General features: G+C 40.1%; 1 protein-coding gene across 7 annotated transcripts in view; it reads right to left on the bottom strand.

The window, feature by feature from the left end:
- The window catches only part of Il1rap (interleukin 1 receptor accessory protein), a 136,790-nt gene that overhangs the window by 74,349 nt on the left and 36,668 nt on the right, over nucleotides 1–25,773 (bottom strand). For 4 of the 7 annotated variants that reach the window (XR_015632610.1, XR_015632611.1, NM_001167840.2 and 1 more), the window contains 1 exon segment: nucleotides 20,397–20,461. Coding sequence is in view for 5 of the 7 variants with exons in the window: in NM_001167840.2 (NP_001161312.1) it covers nucleotides 20,397–20,460 (64 nt within the window). In the remaining 2 variants the exon portion in view is untranslated. 7 annotated transcript variants of the gene reach the window in all.

The raw sequence follows: 25,773 nt of genomic DNA on the forward strand, positions 1-25,773 counted from the left end.
CCCTGTCACTTTCAGCTATGACTATCAGGCATGCAGACACCTCATGTGTCTGGGTCACAAAGCAGGGTGAAAAGCAGGTTATGTCACGTCTTTCAATCAGTAAACCCAGCGAGAACCTACCACACATGACAGTTTATAAGAGGAGACAAAGAGGAGACAGCGTTCCTATCGAAGATCTCACTATCTGGAATGAAAACCTAGGTAAACACTGTTAGATAAAGGAAAATAAAGCAAGTGCTCCATAGAAAAATGACACAGCATGTCAGAAGAGGACAGATGGAACTCTTAGTTCTGACTGTGAGTGGGAAGAGTTCAACAAAAGCAATGTCAGCTTAAATCATCACTTCTCTTGACTTAAACCTGTAAAGTAGACAGATACACACTGACAGATAACAGTGGAAGGAAGCCAGACTCTGGGGCCATAAATGTTCATGCCTTTAGGCACTGTATTGGGATTTCAGACCGTGGACTAGTTCATAGATCTTTTGGGCATCATGGAATACCATCATACAACCGAGAGTCAAGGGTGAAGCAGCACATAGTAACCATGGACACAAGATCAAACATGACTTAAGAAATATGGGTCTATCATGAGGTTCTTTGACCATGTATAATACCATGTACATGTGTGGTATTCATATGCTACCACAAATGAAATCGAGAAATAAAATACAGCAACAGGGACCGAGAAAAAATGCTACAAGGCTAACTTATTCTTTTGCTGCGAAGTCCCTGTGAGGAATTGTTATTTATGAAGAGGGAAAGACAGAGTCCTTGGCCTGTTCTCTTACCATCCCCCAATTCCCATCAACTTCAGCAACACTGCATGGGGTTATCACCTTATCATAGCTTTCAAAATCTAGCAAGCTGGAGTCCTCGCTCTTCCTTTCTAGTAAAACCTAACTTAAAATTACAAACAAACAAACAAAACCCATCTAAACTTCAGTGAGCAGCAGCACACTAGCCGTGGCATAGCACACTGTCTGCATATTCCTATGACATCCAGAACTCACCTCTTAGGTTGCAGATATTTGAATATCTATATTCTCTTCCCAAGTACCTTAAAGCTCCTTGCTAACACAATAATTGTTTTTTTCATCTTCTGAGCCCCCCTCTATTTCTAACTGTACATTAAAAAGTGACTTGAAGTTATTCAAACAAAGAGTAGAAAACCAAATAGTGATTCATTGATATACATGGGACAAGACTAAGGGTAACCACAAAACACAAAAGGAAATATTAGCAAGTCACAATGCAATAAAGGTTCCACATCAAGAATCTGGTCAAAAGAAATCTCAAATTCAATGAAAGTAAATCATTAGAGAAGGGGAAATGATTTCACTGGACACTTCACCAAACAATGAACTACGCCTTACCGATGACCTTCAGATAGACTGTGGATCTGCATTCAGTGCATTGTGCTAGGTCAAAGAAAACCAACAGAAGCTCATTGAGCTGAGATTCTGAAAAAGCCCAAACCACAGGAACAGAAAAGAACTCAGTGGCTGCTGGGGCTAGGGACGGGTGACCAAATAGGCAGGATGAAAACACATCAGAAAAGTAATGAAAATTATCATGATCCTAATTGCAATAGCTGTTATTGTAAAATTAACTTGTTAAAATCCTTAGATTCTATACACAAATATCTTAATTACGTGTAAATATGAATGAATAAAAGGATGAAAACAACACTTCAAAAGCGCATTTCAAGACTTGGCATTAATTGTAAAAACGAGAATGGGGAAAGGATTTGCTCATGGACATATGTCAATGCCTTTTCCCCACAATCTCCAAAGAGTAAAATTGTAACCATCATTTAAAGCCTCAATTGGACACTACACCTCCAGACATAGCTGTCTGTTCTCAGTTGAAAGTAATCTCTCTTACTTCAAAACCTCTATAGCATTTCCTTTGGAACTACCATAACCCTGACTACTTTATACCTGGTGGGATTGCTATTTGAGGATGTGGCTGATCCCAGCTAGACTGTGAACTCAAAGCCAGGATCAGGTGCTGCTCACTCCAAACAGTGCCCAATTCAATGTCTTGGAGATAATCTGTGTCAACGTTGGGTAGCCCATGTGAGCTGACAGCAAAAGCCGAGATTAAGAACTGCACAGAAACAAAAGTCTGTGCCCTCTCATTACGGCCTGCCATGTGTGTCACGCATTTCCATACAAAATGACCTCATAGCTGGCACAAAAAAAGGAAACCACTGCCATATACTACGTCAATGCTTTCACTTGTGAAGTATTTACTAAGCATTTACAGAGCAAAGCCTCTGCTTATCACTAAAGTAGGTAAACTAAGCCTGTCCCCAATAGGCTTTCCTTCAATCGATGACTAACTTTATGGAACAAATTAACCAAATAAGGAAAAGCTAGGCAATCAAGAACCACTTGCTGTTTGAACAGGTATCATGATGAAATACTTGACAGTCAGAAGGGCTTCACGCACACATCGCATACATTTCAAGCGTTCAGTGTTTGTTGGAATAATGTATGCTTCCTGAGGCAGCTAAGTGTGAGAAGCAAAGTTTAAAGAGATGTATATGACGATGTGAGGGAACAACTTGCAGCAAGAAGGAAGTGGTGTATTGGGATGTCTGAAAGAAGCCCATTGGGCAGAATGATCAGGAGGCGAGAGAGATGGATCAGTCGGTAAAGGCGCTCGATGCAATGCCTGACAATCTGACTTGTGCTCGGAGAAGTGTGTCCTCCTCAAGTGCACCATGCATGGATACACACTCACACAGACACAAACACACACAGACACACAGACACACACACACACACACACACACACACACACACACGAGAATCCTGACAGAGCTTCATCTGTCTGCTTATTTTATTCCTGTTTTAGTAAATACCTGGGACATTCACAGCTGTACTAAAGTCACATATGTCAGAACTGACTTGGAGTCCTCCAGAGAAGAATGAATGGCAGAGAACAAGAGGGTCAGAGCAGCCCTGGGCAACTGAGTGGGAAGGTGCTACTAACTACCCTTGAACTCTTAGAGCAGCACTAACTAAAGGAATACTTAGAAAGAAGACAAGCCCTTTCTGGGCCATGGTTCAATAACACTTGGAAAAGTGAGTGCCTCTCATCAGATACATTGCAAACTCTCAGTTGCAGTCTCACCCTGAGATGGTTGGCCCCTACTCATCTACCATCTCCTGAGTGTATGATGCCCAAGTCCTGACTCAGTCCCCTGGGCCTCTGATGCTTTTGGTTGGTAAGAGAAAGCTTTCAGACATGTTATCTCTTGAGATCTTTATAACAAGTCTGTCAAAAACAGTGCAACCAGTATCTTTTTCTGATAAGAATACATATCTGACTTCACAACTATGGGAACGGAAATCGGGGTCCTGTTCATGGTTAACATGAATCACTATAGCTAACTGCAAAAGTAAGCTTACATGCTTGGTTTTCTGATGCAATGTCGTTTGCATTAAGGAATCCACTCTATGGCCTGAGGGTAACTATTTCATTAGTGTAAACATAGTACGTACAGCTAAAATAACAACAGAAAAGCTTTGTGGCTTATGTTTATAACGCCAACACTTGGGAAACTAAGACAGGAAGATTGTTATAAATTTTAAGCTAGCCTGGGGTGCATGGTAAGTTCCAGGCCATCCTATGATACTGAGAGAGATTGTGTCTCAAAAGAAAAAAGAACCTGCATTCACAATAGCACAGTCACCTTGGTGAAAAATTTGATAGCTATTAAAATGGTAAAACAGAAGTTGTCAAGGCCCAGCAAGTCTCTCTCTCTCTCAGTAAGTAACCAGGAAAATAAAAGTACATGTCTCCAAGGAAGCTGATAAAAATGCTCATAGCAGAGACAACCCTGTGGCTTAGCAATGACAATGGATATTCTGTAGAATATTATCTGCTAATAAAAAGTTGTGAAGCATTATTTATCTTGGAGATTTTTTTACTAAGTGAAAACATTACACTACATGAACCTATCACAAAAGTCACATAAAGTATGACTTCATTTATAAAAGGATCCAGAATTGGAAAATCTATAGAGATAGAAATTAGATTAAATGGTATTTGTTAGGGATACAGGTAGGGGAAAACTTTTAAGGAAAGACTAGTGTGTTTTATAACTGGAAGGTTTCTTACAGTCACGGGATGCTCTACAATTAGATTGTACTGGGAACCACAAGAACAACATGTCTGATTTTAATGTTTGTAATATATGGCATCTTTCAAGAAAAAAAAGGATGATGTCCTTAGTCGACACATTGAATGGAATCTCAAAGTTCTGTCAGGAGAAAGGTCAATAGGCCTGGCAAGAATGTGGTACTCATCTTTCACTATCTGTGTAACCATGGCTGAACCATTGAACCTTTACAAGTGTGCACTTCCTACTGAGGACAATACTGTATTTCACAATATTATAATAGGAACAAGCATTCTTGAACCGAAAGACACTAACTTGTGTTATTTGTGACTTTGATAATTAGTATATATAAAAGAATGTGAATATCTCTGGCACATGGTTAAAAAAAATCCAAATTACATATGTTTGTTGCAATGGAAAAAAGAGATTCAGGAAGGCTGACAGATGAAGGCAAAAGCAGTCATTTGCTTACCTCATACATAATCAATGCCTACAGACATTGAAATGTTGACAGTTGGCTGAGCATACTCTGCAGTCTGAGTTTTGTCTCCACAGCACGAAAACAACCAACCAACCAGCAAAATAACCAAGCAAACAAACAAACAAACAAGCCAAACTAAAAAGGACTTGTAATCAAAAGGAATGTTTACAAGTTTAAATAAGTTAGGGAGGAATCGAAGTATTCTGGAGACCAAGCACTCCAAGTTTGCAAACGTTGAGGAACGAAAATGAGAACCAGTGACTGTTAGTTCTATGTGTTTGTGTAGTTAATATTCAATGTTATGACCATGCATGCCTAACAGATACACAAATCGGCATAGTTATAGGACAGAAATATCAATAGAAATAGCTCTTGTTCCTTACAGAGCACATAACTTAGTAGTCTCCCAATGTAATCATAGGAAGACTGGCATTAAATCATTCTGATTCAAACATTCATAGCTTCATACTTTTCTATTTCTAAAAGTAAAGTTAGTTTTTGTTAGCATACTGGCGATTCATTCGGCCTGGCCCCAGGAACCTAAGAATTGCTTATATCTTCACCTGTCACAGTGCAGTGCTCCGGGGGTTATACTGATGAGTAGAAGGACCCACCCACCACCATAACTCTTCTCCTTCCCTCCCTCCCTCTCTCTCTGTGTCTCCGTCTATCTTCAGTGCCTCCTTTCTCTTCCTTTCTGCCTACCTTTTCTCTGCCCTCCTAGCTCTGCTTCTGTCTGTCCATCTACCTGTCCACTTGTCTGCCCCTACTCCTTTCCTAGGCTCTCACTCCTTTCACTGCCCCCAAGAGACCTCTTTTACACAAGGTCTATTGCATGGCCTAATCACTCAGGGGTACACTTTGGCATCGAACCACCGAAGGTACTCCCTTCACCACATTCTACTTCATAATAGTCTTTATTTTTGATGATAAATAATATAGAAGTATGATTTTATTAGGACAATAAGTAAAATTCTTTAAGTGAAGAAACCCACAGTAATACAATTCTGTCTCCTCAAAGTAGCTCCACTGTTAGGTTCTATATCCATATACATACTGCACACACTGAGTGGACTAACTGGGTTTTAAGAACACACGGTGCCACCAAGCATCCTAAAGGTTCTGTTTGACAAAGTTCCAGTCCTTGACGACCTGGACTGACCCTGCACTGCCCTCAGTGGACATTTGCCACACACCTTTTGCTTATACTCATCTTTCCCACTGTTAAAGGCCTTACTCCCAATACTAGAGCTGGGATAACAAAAAGCTGCCGTAAACAAGAACGAAAGCAATGAAAGGTCCTCGGAAAAATGGTTATTCAGAAAATGGTCTTTCTTATGAACTTATTAATTAGATACACATTTAGACCATCAATGTTTATGATGAACATGAGGCAGAGGACTTGAGAAAAGTTACTAAAGAAGAAAAACAGGGAAATTCTAGAAGCTGACAAACTATAATTGAATCACTGAGTTTATCTGTTGAGCTTCAGAAATAAGAAACTGGAATGAATAGTAAGAGATTTTGAGCATACGCCTAATAACAAGAATTAGTACCTTCCTGAAGGCAAGAGGAAGCCGTTTTTGGAATCCTGATGTTCCTTTATGGAATTGTAATAAAAACAGGAATCTTGCTGAAACAAGAGTTCATGACAGAGACACAGAAGAAAACAGTTTGGCTAAGTGAACTGCTGCCCTTCGTGAATAGACTTGTCAGACCAGAATTCCAATATTACAGATAAACAAAGACCAGAGAACACCTTTGCTTAAGCAAGGAGCTGTACAACATTTTAAGAATCAAAGAAAGGAAGAATCCAACATGGGACAGAGAGATTGAACTTTTGTAGAAATCTATGTTTGATATAACAGGTAGTAGGAAATAACTTTTGATCTATTAATTCTGTGCCAAGCTGAAACAGAATCAAAGTCAAATACAGCATCCTGTCTAGCATTTCTGTAACCGCAAGGTTTTATGACACCGATCTTAAAGAAGAAGACATATAGTTAAAAGAAAATTGATTTTTATCATAATGTTAAATTTTAGTTCTCATAAAATTAATTTTTGCTTGCTTCGTTCCTCTTTTAATATTCTCATGTAATCAAGGAAGACAAGTAGATGTATTTTGAAAAGCTGTATAATCAATGAATAAAGTTTCTGAGGAGATGATTTTTTATGTATAAATTAAGCCATACCGAGATGTGCTTCCTCTCTGTCCCATCTCTCATAAAACTAAAATGAATGTTGTCCCACATCTGATTCCTCCCTCAATACTCTTCCATCCCCTGGTGCTGCAGTGTAGGACATAGGAGTTGAATTTGATCAAAACAAATTATTTTTGTGTATCAAATTCTCAAGCAATAAATTAATAATAGAAAATAGAAAAAAAATCAAAGGCTGGGGAAGAATCCTGCCAAAGGTTTTCTGTAATTTCATGCTTATGCACGCATGCCTTTGTGGAGGGCTGGCAGCACAGCTGGGAAGAGAGGAGGGGTAATTTGTAGCATGGATTTGCCCATTTCCATACTACTAATACTTTCAAAGAACATAACTTCAGAATGTTGACGACGTGATAACTGGATCAAAAAATATCTGAAAAACTAACAATTGGAACAAAGCAATATTTCCCAACTCCAGAAAAGAGCTAATAAAGATGTTAAAGTCTTCTGCTTTACAATAGCTGTTTTAAAGCAGAATTGTTTGTAAGGAAAGAATTGACTACCACCTCAGCTAATGCAAATGTAGACTTCTTCAATGGCTCTAAATTATCATACTTTATTGATGAATATTTGTACTGCTTCCACGGTGTCAGTTTTAAACTTCCTAGGAAATCCTAGGTGTGAAAGCCTCATTTTTTGCTTCTTTTAGTCGCGAAAGATTCTTTTCAAGGTTAAAGGGAGGAATTCTGGTAACATCTTTGAAACAAGGAACAAGATGACTTCCACAGAGCCAACCTCAGTCATCAGTCACGTTTTTCTCTGTGTGGCACATCCTGACCTGAAGGCATAGCTAGGACTATATTCGTACCATTTTGACAACCTGAGGAGTCAAAAAATAAAACAACAAAACCCAAACAACAACAAAGTCACCTTAATTGAAGTCACTTCAATTTAAATCAAAATAAAATTTACTCTAGGGTGGACTTTATATGTGAGGATTTCTTTTTGGTATGAAACTTCTTGTTTTGTGATGCCATACATTTTTGCCACATATCAATACTTACTTAATTTTAACTTGATATACAGACCATAGGATTTTTAAATCTTTTATTATTTTATGTGTATGTGTATGTCTGCACCAAATGTATGTCTGGTCAGTACAGTAGACAGAAGACAGAACATGATTCCCTTGAGTTGATGTTACAGAAGGTAACTGAGCTACCACGAGTGGGTGCTGGGAATTGAAGCAGGCCCCCTCAGAGAGCAGCCAGTGTCCTTAACTGCTGAGCCATCTCTCCAGCCATAGTTCACACCATTTGAATGACTCGTGATTTACAAATCTTTACATTGTTAAATATGTTGAATTGTTGTCTAACTTTGACGGTATACTTAGGCAAGCATTTTTTTTCCTTATGCCAACTTCATAAAATGTTTGATTCCAGTACACTTGGGAATTTGTGTACTCAGATAATCCGATTGGGTTTAGTTTGGGTATAAACTTTAAGGTAAGAATTTTATTTTGAGGAAAATCATTTAAATGTCTGAATTATATACTTCTCCATTGACCACAGGTTAATCAGGCATCAACCAGCCACAGAGCTATCTTCTTTTCTCTTTGTATTCTTGTTTTGACTTCAATTTGGTCCTCTGAGATACCCTTACCTATTCAGGAATTCATTGGAAAACATGTTTATTTTAAAATTCAGTATCTCTACACATTTTTCAATTGTCAAAAGGGTTACTTAAATCATCTTGTTCACCATGTTGAAGAAAACCCAAAATGTTCTCCAATCCATTTTTCTATATAATATCAGGGCAAATCCTTATTAACTTAGGTTGGTGATAGGAGGTACGTGTGCAATTCTCACTCTATTGAAGGAAACTGTAAGAGAATCTATAATGTTCCCTGGGTCCTGGATGCTTTCTCTTCAACCCATACTCTTTACCCCGGATTCATGACACTCAGCAACATTGACAGAGTAAGCCTTTATCTCCTGGCACCCAACCGTTCCCTCACACACTGTTGGCTCACTGCTACTTCTTGTGCACGGCACACAGCAGATCTTTGTCATCCTGCAACTCTTAGGAGAAGAATGGTGTCTTCTTAAAGAAATTCTTCTGTCCTGGTGAGCAGTCAAGTAAAGTATGATTACAGCTGACTTTCCATGCTCTACTGATGACTTCCAGGAGGCTTTTATAAACTATTTATTTCATTCCTCCAGCCTCAACCTATCACAAAAACTATAAGCACAAAGAGGCCAGAAAAACTCCTGTCCTACTGTTTAGTACAAATAAGCAGAATTGGACAGATGGAGGGATGGATGAATGGATGAATGGATGTTAAATGCCTTATTTGCTTTCCCAATTCCATTTTTACAAAGCTTTGCATGTAATTGGTGGTCTGAAAACACCTGCTGAAAAGGAGGGTTTCATGTTTCTTCATAAAGTTCCACCCTCCCTAAAGGTGGGGAAAAAGAAGTACAGAGGGGTATGTGTACAAATTAGGGTTCACAGATACTCTATTTCTATTAATAATAAGACAGTCTCAAAATACAGGGGATACTTACTATATTATGAAAATAGTATTACATGCTTTGAAATAGATGGATGTTCTCCTAAGGAAGTGAATTTTTGAGGCTCACAAAAAATTGTGTATTAATGTACTGGAATTTCAATTTGGGAAGCTTGTGGTAAGTTAAATAAGCTATCTGTGACTGGACAAGTGATAATCTCTCCAGCACCGTTTTGTGCACCTGCCAAGTCCAAGTCCAGGTGACAATTATTCTAGCTGTTTTGTTGTTACATAAAAACTGACAGTTTCTGAGAAGCATAGACTATTCCAATTCCATCAGAAATAACCTAGAACTTGGAGTGAAACCACAATCAAATTTGAAAATTCACACGCGATCACTGCCAAACTCTACAGAAAGAAACTGTCATTTTTAGAATGAAAAGAGTTCTCTAGAACTATATGCTTGCTGGGAACCAAAAAATAAAAAACAAAAAAACCTTTCAGAGCTGCATGTTTAAAGCCCCTTATTAAGTTCCTTAACAAATTGGAGGAGGGACAGAGTCTATGGTAGTTGATAAAGAGGAAAAGCCATGCCTCATGGTTAGTATCTTTGAGTTGACCCTGAAGGACATGAAATGGCTAGCTCCAGAGCCCAGAGGATGCCTGCAGTATCCTGAGGGTAACAGGTCCATCTCCACATAACCCCCAGGGTCCATACTGAGATACCATTCATGTACTCAATTGCAACTGTGTTCTTGTGGAGAACTTGCATCCTTTAGGAAATGTTCATAGATTGGAAAACTTTAAATCCAATCTGAATAAATACAGCATTCTGTGTATGTCTTAGGAAGTGCTAGACAAATCAATTTGAAAGAGAATTTGCATTATTAATGCACACCTATGTTCTATGCTTTGTTCATTGCTAGGAAAGTTCTTTTCAAATGTGCTATCTATGTCTTCATTTAATGAGGGGTACCTTTGCTTGGCATATTTTGAAAATAAAATATCTTTAAATGAATTCAGTGCTGGCATGGTATGTTCAAATGCTGTGCATCTTGAAAAGAAATACTGTTTTACTTCTCTTCAGCTGTTAGAATAATTAATTCACTCTTCTGAACCTGAAATTCCTCATGGGTAAAGAGAGGAAACATCCCTCTCTCCCAACAGTTCATTTACATAACATTATGTATGCAGTAGCTCAAATAATGTTATTCCGTTTCTTCCGGTCACACGCACGGAGATACACATGCACAGACACACAGACATACACACACACAGAGCGACAGACACACACAGACACATGCACTATAGAGTTGTTACCTATTTTTAGATTATTAAAAGCTGTTTAAAGTCATGCTTAGCCTAACGCGATCTCCTTTTCCTCCACCGGTTAAACATTTTGGTTTCATATGTTTTGTGTCTCCTGCTGCCAACATCAGTTATCACGTCATGCTGAATGAGAGGAAGAACCTTTTTAATAACATGATCTTTAAAGCTAGAAAGGTGCCATAACAAAGCTTTTGCTGTAATGAAGCAGCTAAGAACAATAGCTTTGCCTTCTCCTTTTCCCTGAAAGCCTCTTAGCATCTCTCTGACATTCTACATAATGAGAGGGAGGGATTCTTCCAACACTTCCATTTGCTAATTAGCCCATTGCCATTTCCAAGATTTCAACTACTCTCCAGACAAAGCTACAATGTCTAGACCTCAGTAGGAACTGAGTTCCTACCAAACCTTCGTCAATACATTGCCGTTAGCAAAGACCGCATGGACATTGTCAACTACAAGCATTAGCGGATTACTTTTGCTTCTGAAATGAAAACATACAAAAGATGAACCAGGGTCCGACACTGATTGCTGATGTCACCTCTTCCATCTGGACTGCCAAGGCCACACAGAGCTCTAGGGACTGTCAATCTCTGCTATCCATTTCCTACCTGAAGGAAAGTGTGCCAGACGGACAGAGCCTTTGTACTGGAGACCAAGATGGCTCTCGAGACTGGAGGGGCACCCAGTGACAAGAAACTTCTGTAACATCTACAAAATAAACAAGCTCCCATCATTTTAACACAAGAAGAAATAATAAATGTTTAATGAAAAAAACTAAAAAGATTGAATGTTTTAAAAAGGAAACTATCCAGTGCAAAGCTTAGGATGAATTTGAATAGTTCAGTGGAGTTAAAATGATTTCTGTGATCTGAAAAGGCATGAAGGTAGATAGATTTGAATCAAATCTACAAATAGTTTAATGGAAGACTATCCTTGTATCTTTATTTTTAAATCTATTTTTCCTTTCTTTCTCTTCTTCTCCTATTTTTTTTGGTTCTCTTTATTCTTCATTCTCCTCTTTCTCCCCTCTTTCATCATCCTTTATCTTAAGTGAAGAGTAGATGCTGAAAGGGCACTTAATATCAAACCACGACTGTCAAGATATCCTACATGAGAGAAATTTCATTTTCTCTGGGAGACCAAAGAAATCGAGTCTTGAAGGAAATTAGAAATTAAGGGAAAAATTTAATGTTTTCTCTCAGAAAAAGCAAAACTCCATTCATTGTCAGCATTTGAACCGTCTGAGATCCCAAAGAATCCAGAAAGAGAATTAAAAACGAACTTGATTTGTCTGAGCCATAAGCAAATCTGTGGTGAACAGTTAAATGCTGTTTGTCCAAATAAAATAGGACAAACTAGACTCCCATTAGTAACAGTCAATAACAGACGAGGTCCCCCAGGAGTGATAATCTGTATATCGATGTTGCTTTAAAACACAGCTTTTGTTGGCTATAACTCAATGTGTATGAAACTTGGAATCAAAACATCAATCTGACAAATTAATAACTGGTAATGTCCGTATAGAAAGGCTATAACTATAGGCACTTGTGTTTTCCGTGTCCTCTGAAGTGTCTATAAGGAGGAGCAGCCACTGGACGTGCTATTGTGGAAGAAACTGCTAGATACTGTCATGTGCAGCATCTATCAGCACGGCAAGCCCCTGCCTCAGAAGGGTCACGTGACGTCTCATCCCTAAGTTACATGGAAAACACCAATGGCAGCACCCTGGTGCGCATGCCAAAATGACCCCTCCTGTCTTCCTCAGAGGGTATTTCAAGGACTACATGAAAGTCCAGATGAAGAAAACAGGCTTCAGAGGAAAAAAAACAACCTTGAACTTCGGTCTCCACGAAGACTATGAGAAAGCAAGAATCACTTTCCAGAATGGGTTGCCACAGCACACCTCTTCCCAAAAGAGAGAGAAAACAAAGTCCCCAGAAATGGCACAGTTCTGTCAGACCAGACTGCTTACTGTGTGATGAGTTTCTCTTTTCTCGCTTTCTCAGCCACCTAGTATCCACAATCTTCCTCCCGTCTCTTCAGCGGAAAAAGGCAGAGCACAGCAATTCTGAACAGCCGCTCTTGGGAGGGTGGGGTGAGGGGTGTTGTACAGCAGATGCTTGAAGGTATTGGTTGTGGTCCCTTCATTTTAAGAAAAAAGTAACTATCTTCCATGTCTCTCAGGAAAACAAAGGGGAGCTGGAAATTGCTGATGGATTTTTAAAGTGCAAGAAGCCTGTTGTTTCTTTGTGTGTAAATATATTTCATTGAAGGATTGAGTCAGCTAAACTAAAAAGGAAACATTTAAACCATAGAATAAAAATAGGTAGAAACTGGCTGGGCAGCAAGTTGCCAGTAAACTGAGGTCTGGAGGCTTCCAAGTGGATTTGCCACAAGGCAGAAATATCGACGGCGAAAAGGGAAGAGAAGATGGGAGATGTGGCGACTGAAAGGTCACAATCGTTCTTACGAACCCAGCCTTCCCATCTCCAACCACAGGCCCCCGTGCACTCTCTAAAACCTTTAGTTTCCTCTAACTAACTTGGCCATAGTGAAGAATTGAGTCATTTTCCCAAACATAAAATCATTATGACATGGACACTCCTTGTTTGCAAACTCAACATCAAACCAGTCGATGGTGCTCGGATCTCTTCTGGGTCTATGTAATACTCCCCCACAGGAAGTGAACTTGTAGTAATGAGGAGCTAAGTGTTTCAAAATACATACGCAGCCTGGCTGTAAATGACTGGTGAGAACTGCTCCCAGAAGGAGAGTTTAAAGAACGGGGAGAGATTCTACAACTCCAGTGACCTTTAAGACTAAGAATAAAATGAAACTGCATTCTTCATACATTCTCCAAATGTTTGGACAGAATGACATAGAAATGAAGTGGACAGTCTGCGTGGCCATGGGCAACAGAGACAGGACTGAATGTCACAAGTACATCTGAATGCCGAGTGCTTCAAAATGCACATTCAAATAAAATGAGGCCATTGAAGCTGGCAACAAATTGAATTCTTATAAGAGGCTGAAAGACTCGTTACAGAACATTAAGAAAACTATATGTCTGGGTTAATTTTGTGATCTGACTTTTTTTATTTATTTGCAACTTTCAAATAATAATTTTATCAAAATGATGATTTTACAAAGTCAAAATACTACAAGCAAACAGAATTTTAAAAAGTACTTTAGCAAATTTTTGAGACTTTCAGACAGCATCCTTTTATTACATTTATCTCCAACTCCTCTCCCTAACTTCTCTCAGACCCACCCCATTCCCCTACCAAACTCCAACTTCCTGTTCTCCTTGGTTGGTTGGTTGGTTGGTTGGTTGGTTGGTTGGTTGGTTATTAATAACTTACGGGTTCCAATTTGTACTAACCATATATTTCCATGTGTGGAGGACCCATGCACTGTCCCATGGTCACCCTAGCAGAAGCAAGTCAGTAAGAACTGACTTACCCAGAAGCATCAATTGACTAGCTCCTCAGTCAGAGGTTGGATGTTCCTGAAACCCTCCCCTCTCCATCTTGAACCGTTGAGTTGTTTAATTTCATGCAGGCAACCTGAGTTGCCTTGAGTTTATAAGTACAGTGGTCCCATTATATTCCAAAGAGACTAAAACAAAACTTTCTAAAAAGTACATTATCCAGTTCTCAATATAACTTTTCAGTTCCCAGAGCTTGTTTTTTATTTGAGACCGTCTCATGGAGGCCAGGTTTGCCTCAAATCTTATGTAGCAAAGGATGACCTTGAATTTCAGATCTCTTTGCCTCTACCTCCAAGAGATAGAATTCCAGGTGTAATCCACCATGCTCAGTCTACAAGGCACAGAACATCAAATTCAGACCTTAGTGCTTGCTAAGGAAGCACTCTCCTCATTGAACTGCACCTCCAGCCTTGTGATCATGGCTTCTAAATGCCTTCACATTAGCCTTTTGGTTGGTTTACCCTATAATGCTCCTGTTATGAAGTCTTCCCCATTATAACCATGAATACACAAAGTTATGGATGTCCACACAAGTCCTTCAACTTTCTGTCATGGAAAAAGGACAGCCCAGACCTCATCATTTCCTCAGAAGGTAATGACTGGCAATAGCTACTGGGGAAGAGCTCCTCATTTTCACTAATGGGATAGGTTAGGGTTAGATGGAAAGAAAGGGAAATGAAAGGATATAGCAGAGAGTAATAGAGTATGATTACAATGATAATATACCATTAATATGTATGAAAGTGTAGAAGGCTAAAGAACAAAATCTTTTAAAGTCTTTCCTGGTGCCTCCTAAAAAGGTTGAGAGCTTCTCTGGGTCCTGGTGACACCCTGTCTAGTGCTTAGGCTTTTTATTAATTAGCCCTAAGGGAAGAATCACCCCATTTCAACATGGGATTACACCATATAAAAATGGTCAAACCCATGATCTTCACACTTAAAGTCATTAATTATTATTAAAGGTAATTAATTAAATAGAAGGTCTATGTCCTACATATGTCCCTGATATATGGTATTCTTTAAAATAAGAATGTGTGTGGAGGAGATGGTTCACCACGTAGAGGCAGTGACATGGGGACCTGTCACCTTGTGTTTCTTCCTCAGATCCTAGGAGATAATCGATTCATAGAGTTGACTATTGATCTTCATACACCTACCCTGTGACACATGTGTACCTACAAACACATACACACACACACACACACACATGCACACAACACATATACACACACAAACACACACAAATAACATACATTCACACATGTAGACGTGCCTGAACACTCACAGTCACATGAACACACATACATAAAGATATGCATACTCATGCACACACAGAGGCACTTAAACACGCACTCCCACATGCATAACACATGCATGTGCATGCACACCCACACCCAAACACACACCCACACAGAAAGAGAGAGAAATAGAAAGAGAGAATAATAATAAATCAAAGAAAAAGGACAATTTGGATGTGATCTACATCTGCTTTAGTTATTTGATTGGTTTAGTTTTTTGGTTTTTTTTTCTAATTGTATTTATTTTATCTGTCGGTATGATTATTTTGCCTGAAGGTATGCCTCTGAAACACATGTGTGCAGAGTGTCTGCACAGACCAGAGAGGGAGGTCAGAGTCCTTAGAATTAGAGTTACAGATTGTTGTGAGCTGCCGTGTCAGTGTTGAGAATCAGATCCTCTGGAGTAGGAGTCAGCGATCTAGCGCACCCAGCCATCCCTCCACCCCTGACTCATTTGTTTTAAAAGTAAAAAGGAACACGGGGACAAGACATGATGTGTTAGCAGTGTCAAACGACTCACAGAAGAGAACTCTCAGAACCTGAACCAGTGGCTCAGCTGCTGGGAAAGCACAGAGGTTTCACTTATTTATTTCATCTTGAACAATTCATACCCTATAAATCAACAGACTTCTTCAACCCTCCGTAAATTTCAATAAAGCTTAATAAAGGGACTGTGACTTTCATTAGCAGAACGATGTTCTAGGACGACAATGCAGTATAGAGAAGAGGGTCGAGGGCTAGGGAGATGGCGTGGTGGATGTGGTAGAGCGTGGTCAGAGCACTTGCTAAGAAATATGATCACTGAGCTCAAATGTCTAGCACCAACAGGAAGAACCAGGCACGCCTCGGCTACCTGCAAAGCTGGTGCTTGAAGGTGGAGACAGGCAGCTCTCCAGGCTACATATTACGGCTCAGCCAACCTCTAAGTCCTTTATTTCCTGAACTGCAAGAACTCCCTCCTCCTAGGACATGTGTGCAGAATCTAACCCAATGCATGGCCCTTATTTATCCATGTTGACTTTGAAACAACAACCAAAAAGTACATCCGTAGATCTTTTGTGTGACCACACATTTTGGGGAGATAGAAGATGAACTGGCTATTTCTTTAAATAAGATCTACAGAGAAAGCCAATTTTTGATATGGAAAATTTCTCAAGTGCATCCTCCTGGACACTCATTTCACTGCCTCTTCAACTTGGAGCAAAGGGGGCCAACCCAATAGATTTCCCTACTCGGAGGTCACTGTAGTAGTCCCGTTTTCTAACAGGTAGCCAAGGGGAAAGGGACCAAAGAGGCGTGGTGAGCTGAGCTGACACTTTCCCTGTTAATTTCTGCAAGCAGGAACTCCGGTCAGACAGTGGTGGGATTGCTGAGAAGTCTAACAAGCAAAAGGGGGAGCAGCGAGGTTTGAAATGAGAAACAGTGACTTTCCATCTGAAGAAAATGGTCTTGAGGGAATGGTAAAGACGTCACCACTTAAGTAGACAGCACAGAAACCTGAGCCGGCGGTTCTTCCAGAGTGAGTTAGTGACTTCCCCCCAGTGGTGTCCCATTGCTCTTTGAATCACAACCTTCTCTCTCCACCATTGGCATTCTTGGTGGAGCCCAGGGGATCCATATTTAATAAAAATAACAGGAGTCTTTGGAAGAGAAGGATGAGTGGAGACTTCAGTTATGCTGAACACTAGCTGTGTGGATTTAATTCACTGAGCCACAAGGGATGGGTCCAGTGAAAAAGACAGAGCTACAATAGTCATGATCTGAGTAGTGCAAAAACCATTTAAAGAAAAGATTCCACGACTTCTAAAAGAGACATATTTAGTTCTGCTGCCACTAACATAACTATCCAAGCTTTAATTCCTTAATGGTAAGTAATACTTGTTATTATGTTGTTGTGTTTTCTTTAAATTATTTGTGATGAAATGTTTCTTTCTCAGTGTTTAAAGGTATGAGGAAAGCAGTTTTCCAACCAGAACACCACACTCTGACGTCAGAATTCTGTGCCTTAAAGTCCAGACCAAATCCCTGGCTTCTGGTCCTGTGAATATAGAGTATGACAGGGCGCTCAGGGTATTTCTGCTCTGTTCCTTATGTCAGTGTATGCTTTTAGTAAGAGAGAAAGCTGAACCACAGAGAGCCTCACGGAAGACCAACTAGTGTGCCTACGTCTCCATCCCTGTCAAAAGGGATACCTTCCTGTAGAGAGGTTGACAGATCCTTCAAGATTGCAATGATCCCTTTTATCCCCAGAGCCAGTTGCCCCTTTCATTTTTTTTGTCAACAACGCTCCCTTTTTGTTCCCCTCCCTCCAATGAGGAAGTACAGCAGAGACACAGACACAATACACCTCTTCATAAGGAAGGCATGAGTGTATGCCAGATGGGCAGAGGGGATTACAACATGTTTCCTCTCCCATAGTGACTCAATGGGGCTGGTATGAGAACTCGTCTTATTCAAGAAGGCAGCTTCCCCTGACAGAATTATGAGTCACAGTTCCTGGGAAGAAAGTACACGTACCAACAACATTTGGGGGAAGGGGATCCTTGGGAGAATACAGTGAAGGTCATTCAGAAAGGCAGCGCTCCCAGGACCATTGGGTGAGCAACAGACCTCCCAAACTTTGGGAAGCCTTGATCTCTCAGCAGCAGGAGCATGGACATTTCTCACTTTAACTTCCAGGCATGGCTTTTCTCATGCTAATGAGAATTACTAGTGTGAATTTAAACCTTAGAGGCACAAACTGGTCCAGTTTGAGTAAAGGTGCCTCTGATGGGATATTTACCCATCCGTTTATCATGTATGCACTGAACACTTACTATATCTCTATGTGTTAATCATCGTTCCATGTGTTTGGGAAAACAGAAAGAAAAATAAATAAAGCTGTGTCCTTAAGTTTAGAGAGAGGTAAAGAAGAGGAGGCAAGGACAGAAGAGAGGTTGGAAAGAAAAAAAGACAGGGAGAAGAGGATAAGGAGGACGGGTGGAAGGACAAATGACAGAGAAGAAGTACAATAAAGAGTTAATGGAATGTTTGCAGATAATGGGAGATGCTAAAGCAATGCAAGGGAGTAGAAGGGGTGACTGGCAGGGTTATTGTAACTAAAATGGCCAAGGAAAGCCTCTGTAAGAAAATAACATTCAATTAGTAATAAGTCAAGTGAAAATAAATTATAGTCCAGGGTTATCATCAGCATATTTAAGAATCAGTACAGCAAGTCCCTTCCAATCAAATGAGACAGATAGCGAATAGATGCTGGTATATTAATGTGGCCCAGCTGTATGCTAGTACATCCCAGTTGGATAGAAGGCCTGGTTAGAACACAGCCTTTCCTCTGTGAAGTCCCAAAGGGCCAGCAAGTTTAGATATTATCTGTACTTTCAGCTCTGCTCTGTCCTAGTTACACCCTGTCTTTAGAGTTATTTTTGGTTTCTAATACAATGCTCTAAGTGGCATAGAAAACTGAAATGCACCCAGCAAAGATGATCAGGATGGCAGGAGGGCTGAAATTCATGCCAAGTGAAGAAGAGTTGAAGGTACGGATTGCAGAACACTGGGGTCACAGTTACATAATGCTGACTTAACACTTCCAAAGGGTTCTCACAGAGAATAGGCATTAAAGCAGTGATCGTCAAAGCACAGCCCATGGTTCTCACAGAAGTTATACATAGGGATCCTTATTAAAATTAGGATCCCTGGAGTCCCTGAATAAAAATTAAAGAACCAGCACTTTACGTATTTTCTTTTTCAATCATGAAGCTAAATCAAAGAAATATATGGAAATGACAGAGAATAATTTCAGTCCCATGAGCAAGAATTTTTATAAAAATTTGATGAGTCAAAAAATATAACAGCCTGCAAATAGATGCTCGCTAGATAGAACAAACATGGGTGACACTGAGAAGCAATTTAGAGAAGAGAGGAATACAGCCAACCTTTCTAGCCTCTGCTTACATGTGATCCACCATTATGGTGACTAAGTTTGGTTATTAAACTCAATAAATATCTTGGATAGCTTCTCATACAAAGCTATGCTCAAAGAAAGAGCATACCAACAAAGCCTTTGTTGCCTATATACATGGAGTTTGATCAAAATTTATCATTTTTGGTTTTTTGTTTGATCGTTTCATCAGCACCCCAGTGAACTACTAACAAACGAATCTTCTCCGGATCTGGTCAAAGTTGCCGAAACAGTTGGACTATCTCCCTGCCGTTCCCTCCAGAGGACTTAGATGAGATGTGAATACAGAGAATTAGCCTTATGGGCATGAATTTGAAGAGATCTCCCTGTGCTTATATGCATCAAAACCCTTCCTAAACCAGATATAGATGTCTCCTGAGAGTCACAGCCAGAGCATGTCAAATACAGAGGCGAATGCTAACAGCAAACCACTGAACTGAGAACAGGACCACGGATAGAGGAATTAGAGAAAGGACTGAAAGAGCTGAAGTGGCTTGCAACCCCATAAGAACAACAATGCCAATGAACCAGAGCTTTCAGAGACTAAACCACTACTCAAAGACTATATATACAAGGACTGACCCAGGGCTCCAACTGCATTATGTAGCAGAGGATGGCCTTTTGGGCACCAATGGAAGGAGAAGCCCTTGGTCCTGTCAAGGTTGTATTTCCAGTGTAGGGGAATGTTTGGAAGGGGGGGGGACAAGAAGTGTGGGTGGATGGGGAGGGGACCACCCTTATAGAAGAAGGGGATGGGGAGGGCATTGGGGGCTTACATCCAGGAAACCGGGAAAGGGAATAACATTTAAAATGTCAATAAAAAATATCCAATTAAAAAAAAAGGTATTTAAATTAAAAAAAAACCCTTCCCAAGTTTTCTAGTCCCTCTCATCCCCAAATTCTATGATTCTTTCAGATATTTGACTCTATGCAACTACAGAAGACTGTACAACAAAACCAACATTATGGTCTTTTAAATTCACTAGCCATGATCCTATATGTTAACATCAATCATTTATCCAGCACCACATACTCACCGGAAGCGTGACTCTGCAGGATCCCACAGAAGAACAGACTCATCAAACACCAAGGAAGTCCCATCCTGTCAACATTAAAAAAAAAAGTAAGGGAGGGTACTTCTTCCCTGAGAGAGTGTTAATAACAACCGCTGGGAGTGTGTGCTACAGGCTAAGAATCATTCCAAGGGTTTCGAATATTCCCAAGCACCTTTGTCAGGGTCAACAACCAACTTGACATCTTTTGCTGTTCATCGTCGTTTGCTTTTAAATCCCCAAATCACAGATCGATAAGCTCAAACAAGGTTAAATAACGCAACTGAGATCCCTTGACTAGAAAGTGGTCTGGCCATCATTCAATTCTAGCTGTGAGGCTGCAGCACTCTGCTAATCACTGAACTATAACTACTACATTAAAAAAATATGTTCATCTGGATTTTGCAACCTGGAGTACAGCTTCTGGCAGATGAATATGACCCTTTTACCCTTCTGTAAGTTCCCCTTGTCTAGTCTCAGTGGGGAATACGTTATGATTCAGGTACTGTTCCACATCGGTGATGAATTGAAGGTCTAGAGATCCTGGATTCAGACCTGGTTGGCTGTCAACCACACAAAACTGATATCATCAGTACGTATGGAAAGCTCCCACCCTGTTGCTCTCCCTTATCCTGTGCAAAGACAAATGACAAGGCAGGAATATCCATGAATTTCAACATTCGAATGAGAGCCAGAGGAAACTACCTACTAGCAAGGGCCCTGCTTCTGTACTTGGTTGTGTGGTCTTTATGCAGGAGATTGAACAGCTCGGTGATGTATATCTTTTCTGTTGCTTCTGGACCTTCCTGGTCAATGATAAAATGTCTGCAGGGTTATAAATACAGATATATGGAATGACTCAGACATTCCTGGCTCATGACTGCCTTCTCATTGATGAAGGCATTCATACAGACGTGCTTAGAGACATCTGGCAGCTTGTCCACATGGTACTTTTAGAAATCGACATAAATGGAAGTTTAAAAAAAAAAAACCATCAAGCACAGGAACTCACATACCTAAGATGGCCAAAATAAATACTTGACAGATTGACACAAAACATCAAAATGGGCCACTTATAAGAGTACTACATGGAAATAAATTGTATAAATTGGTATTACCCAAACAGTTTCACCTGTATTGTATATCCTCACCCAAAATGCAACTTTCGGGTTGGGCATTTAGCTCAGTGGTAGAGCGCTTGCCTAGCAAGTGCAAGGCCCTGGGTTCGGTCCTCAGCTTCAAAAGAAAAAAAAATGCAACTTTCTACACCTACCAATTACCTTAATAACAAACAACCAAAAACCTCTAATCCTGTCCTTAGGTTATATGTATAAAAGTCACAGAGGTATCACATGAAAATATTTTGTTTCAAATATCAAATGTCCTTTCCCTAGCCAACTGCATTCTAATCCTCAGACCATTATCTTAAGGAAATTTAGTTGTATCCATCCATCTATCATTCATTCACTCATTCATTAAAAACACATTGAGAACTGAAGAGGTCCCCTGTTGGTGTATGTACCACATCCATGACATATGCAATACCCAGGTCTTGAGCCCCAGTACCGTCTTCTTTCCCAAAGTATTTCACATTTTTATTAATAAGTTACTTTCATCTAACTGCAGTGGATTCAAGCAAGCATAATGCAAGGCCTTTGATGAATACTTCTCTGAAGTCAGTAAACCCATGAAGACTACATCAATGTCTTCAACTATGCATAAAATAGACACAGGCAGACACAGACTAGAAACAGGAATGATCGGACAGAAGATATAGTAGTAAGAAGAGTCTTGCGGAAACTTAAAATATGTACCAAAAGAAGAGGCTGGAGTCCAAAGTAAAATGTAGTAAACAAAGGCAACGAATCAATAGAAGTCAAGATGAGCAAAGAGAGAGTCCTCCCTCCAAAGCTGACTCTGGAAAGCTGAAACACAGGCTTCCACGCTGAGCGAGAACGCGTTGGTTATTGGGAATTGAAGCAGAAGGGGCGTATGGAGAAACAGGGGTCTTGGAGATTCAAAGACAAAGAAAATAAGAGACATAAAATAGTATAATAATTGTCTAATGATACTTCTGTTCGGCTCTCGTAAACGGTGTTAGAAAGAGAACTGTGCATGACTCTCTTGGAAAGCAGAAAGGCCCTGAAAGAGAAGATGCCTGTGCCAAGGAAAGCAAGCCAAAGTCATGTGACTTGACTCAAAAGCAGACTAGATAACTGACGTTTTCTGTGTGGAGAACTGATACAGGGACATGGGAGTCCTTAGGACTTAGGGAAGTCACTCAGCCAGGCACATAATGGAAGGGAACAGCCACTAAAGTCTGTCTGGGAGTCATTTTGGATCCTGAAATTGTTGTCACAGTCACTGCTCTCCCGCTAGACTTTTGTCATTGACACACTTGCTCAGCATGCCACCTGTGTCCTCACTCAAGTCATTAATAAAAGTAATTAATAAGACTGCATCAATCCTTGTCAGCAAGAGCAATAAGATTTTGCACTGCAGATTCAGAGCGCAGCAGTTTCAGCCCTACTAACGCATTCTGGTTCTACTAAAGTATTCTGACCTTCTTCAATGCTTTCTACTATTAACACACAGAGAAGGGGGTAGGGAAGCTCATACACAGACCCGTACACACATACCTCATTGGATTTTACCAATTACCTGTTTATAAGTTGCTGAGTTCCTAGTGCAACACGTAGAAGACATTGTAATTAGTGTGATTGAGGACCTTAATTGATATTCCCAAGAGTTACTGGCTTATGCAGCATGGAGCAGAGTCAGGTCACCAAGGGAGAGCTAATCCAAAGATAACCTTTGCTCAAACACAAATCCAGGGTCAACCTTGCCCTGCGATGAATAAAACATCAAGCCGACAAAACCGAAATTGGATTGTGCGGCATGTTCTGACAGACTAAAGGTATCAAGGTTAGCGGGAGATGGCTGGCTCGCCTGAACCCTCTTAAAAGATCATGGTTCACTTAATACTGACTTGCATTCATTCAGCCTTGGAATTTTTGTCACTGCAAAAGAGGAATACACTTTCAATCCTTGGTTCTTGGAGTGAGAGAATATTGAGTCAGAGACAGAAAAACTGGCTCGCAGTATCTGAATTTTGCCTAGCTTCATGTAACTGTGATGGCATCTAGTGGGTCCTGTTCTAGCCTCAGATTATAGAGGCCTACATATGCGCCCAGCCAGCCTTTCCTGTTACCCATTCTATTTCTTATCATATCCCCTTTTGGATCAGTACTTCTCAGATATTCAATGCCACTGTTTCTTAATAGACCTACCATCTTGGGTGCATGGATCATTTAGCAAGGAGTTTCAAATGCATGCTTAATTCTTCATAGGCATACAAATGTTAGTAAGGCTTCGCTTTCTCCTCCCCACACATATACCTACCTCTATATCCATATTCTTGAGTCTTGATAAGCTTCTGGATGGCCTAGGCTCTGAGTTAGTTGTTAGGAGTTCCTTCCCTGGTCCAGCATTCTAGGCTCAATGCCTCGAGGCCTCTTGCTCAGTGTTTCTTTTGCACACTAGAATATCTGTGAGCCACAGCGTAATGGTTATCTGTTTACTGACTCTGTGTATTTCTCTATGCTTGAAGAACAGTCAGTCCTCTGACTCACCAGGATGGCTAGACTCAGATCTTAAATCATTGTCAGTTTTTCTTTCCAGGAATTGTACTATGGTTCCTATAAGGTCATCCTACAAGTTGGATAAGTCTCCCATGGCCAAGAGTCTGAATGTACTTGCTTTGTTTCTGTTCTTTGGGATGATCTAACCATAGAAAACTAGGCCTCTAGCAGAGCACAAGCCTTAGATGACCAAACCTGTATCAGGTCAATAATGCTACCAAATGGCTCCCCTGAGTCCTCAGCTATTTTAAGTCCACATTGGGTTTTTCCTTCCTATTCTCTAGATTGCAGATGAACTGGAATATGTTTTCCATTAACACACACTTAGGAGATGATAAGCAAACTTTTACCTCATTTTAGAAAAAGGAAAATGACAGGGATTTTTTTCATTAATTAATTTATGTATTCACTTTACATTCCTATATACATCTCCCCTCTCTTCCCAGTGGCCCCTCACACAGCTTCTCCCCCACTCACCTCTTAGAAGGGGAACCCCCCTTATGTTTATCAAGAAGTGGGGATTCTTTTCATCCACCTGGTACTGCCTCACAATTCTCCCATAAGAGGATCTCTGTGAGAAAATTTCATGAGCCAATATTTAGCAATAAGTGAACTTTTAAGCAAGACGACATAAAAGGCACTAATTACAGGCAATAAGAAAGAAGTGTGCTCTGGCCTGTCCTTCCTAGCAATGAAGCTAAAAGCAGGTGCATAGCAGACAGCAGCCTTCTGAGGACTCTAAATGCAAACAACTGAGTAACCTATTTAAGCACTCAGGTCATATCACTTGACAGGAATCAAACCATAGCCTCTTCAAAGGAAATGAGAGGACAATCTGTAAACATAAGGTTCAATCAGATATAAAATCAGGGAAGTAAAGGGAGGGGTATAGTTTTCAATAACCAATGGATCAAGAGAAATAGCTCTGAGAGAGAAGAAATTAGACTAAAATGTCACACTAATGATGTGCTCCTTGGAAAACTGTTGTATTAAAGACATTATGCTCAAAAAAAAGTTATAAGGTGAGTAGTTTAATATTTCACTTTAGATCCTAGGAATGACAAGATGAATAAACCAAGTGAGCAAAATAAAAATTAAAAGAACAAGTAGAGGTCAAAGAATTTTAAAATGGGTAAAATTGGGGGAGGGGGCACATCAAATGGGTTCTCTGAAAAGCCTGGTGATTCTGACAGATCTCGAACCAGGTGAAACAAACAGAGGAAGCTAATATAAAATGTAGGAATAAGCAAAAAAAAAAAAAATACAGCTACTGATCACAGAGACATTGAATGTATGTGCTGATGCTATACATACCAGCATGTAAGTTCTGTGACGTAGATGGAACAGGGCAATAATCAAAAGGTACAAACTTAGAGTATTAGGCTAAAATGAAAGACAGTCTTAATCATCCTTCAAATACTGAGGATGGGGAGAAGGCTTTCATTTCTAGAGCAGTGAGGAGAGAGAGAGCGCAGCCTTGACAGTACTGAGATGTCAATCTTCCAAGAACACAGAGAAGCGAGTCCACTGCTCTGTCCCTGTCCTTCTGGCTCACAGACAACCATGCGATGACACACTGGTGTCAGTAGTTACTGCTTTGTTTATCTGTTTGAGTCCAGGGCCTGTTCTTACATTTCAATAATTATTGAAGACCCTATTTTGTTCATATTCAATCCCAAGTCTCCCCCAAACTCGTCCCCAGTGATTTACACTACAATTTT

The sequence above is a fragment of the Rattus norvegicus genome, chromosome 11 (genome assembly GCF_021556685.1).
Source record: "Rattus norvegicus strain SHRSP/BbbUtx chromosome 11, alternate assembly SHRSP_T2T, whole genome shotgun sequence".
NCBI classification, from domain to species: Eukaryota; Metazoa; Chordata; class Mammalia; order Rodentia; family Muridae; genus Rattus; species Rattus norvegicus.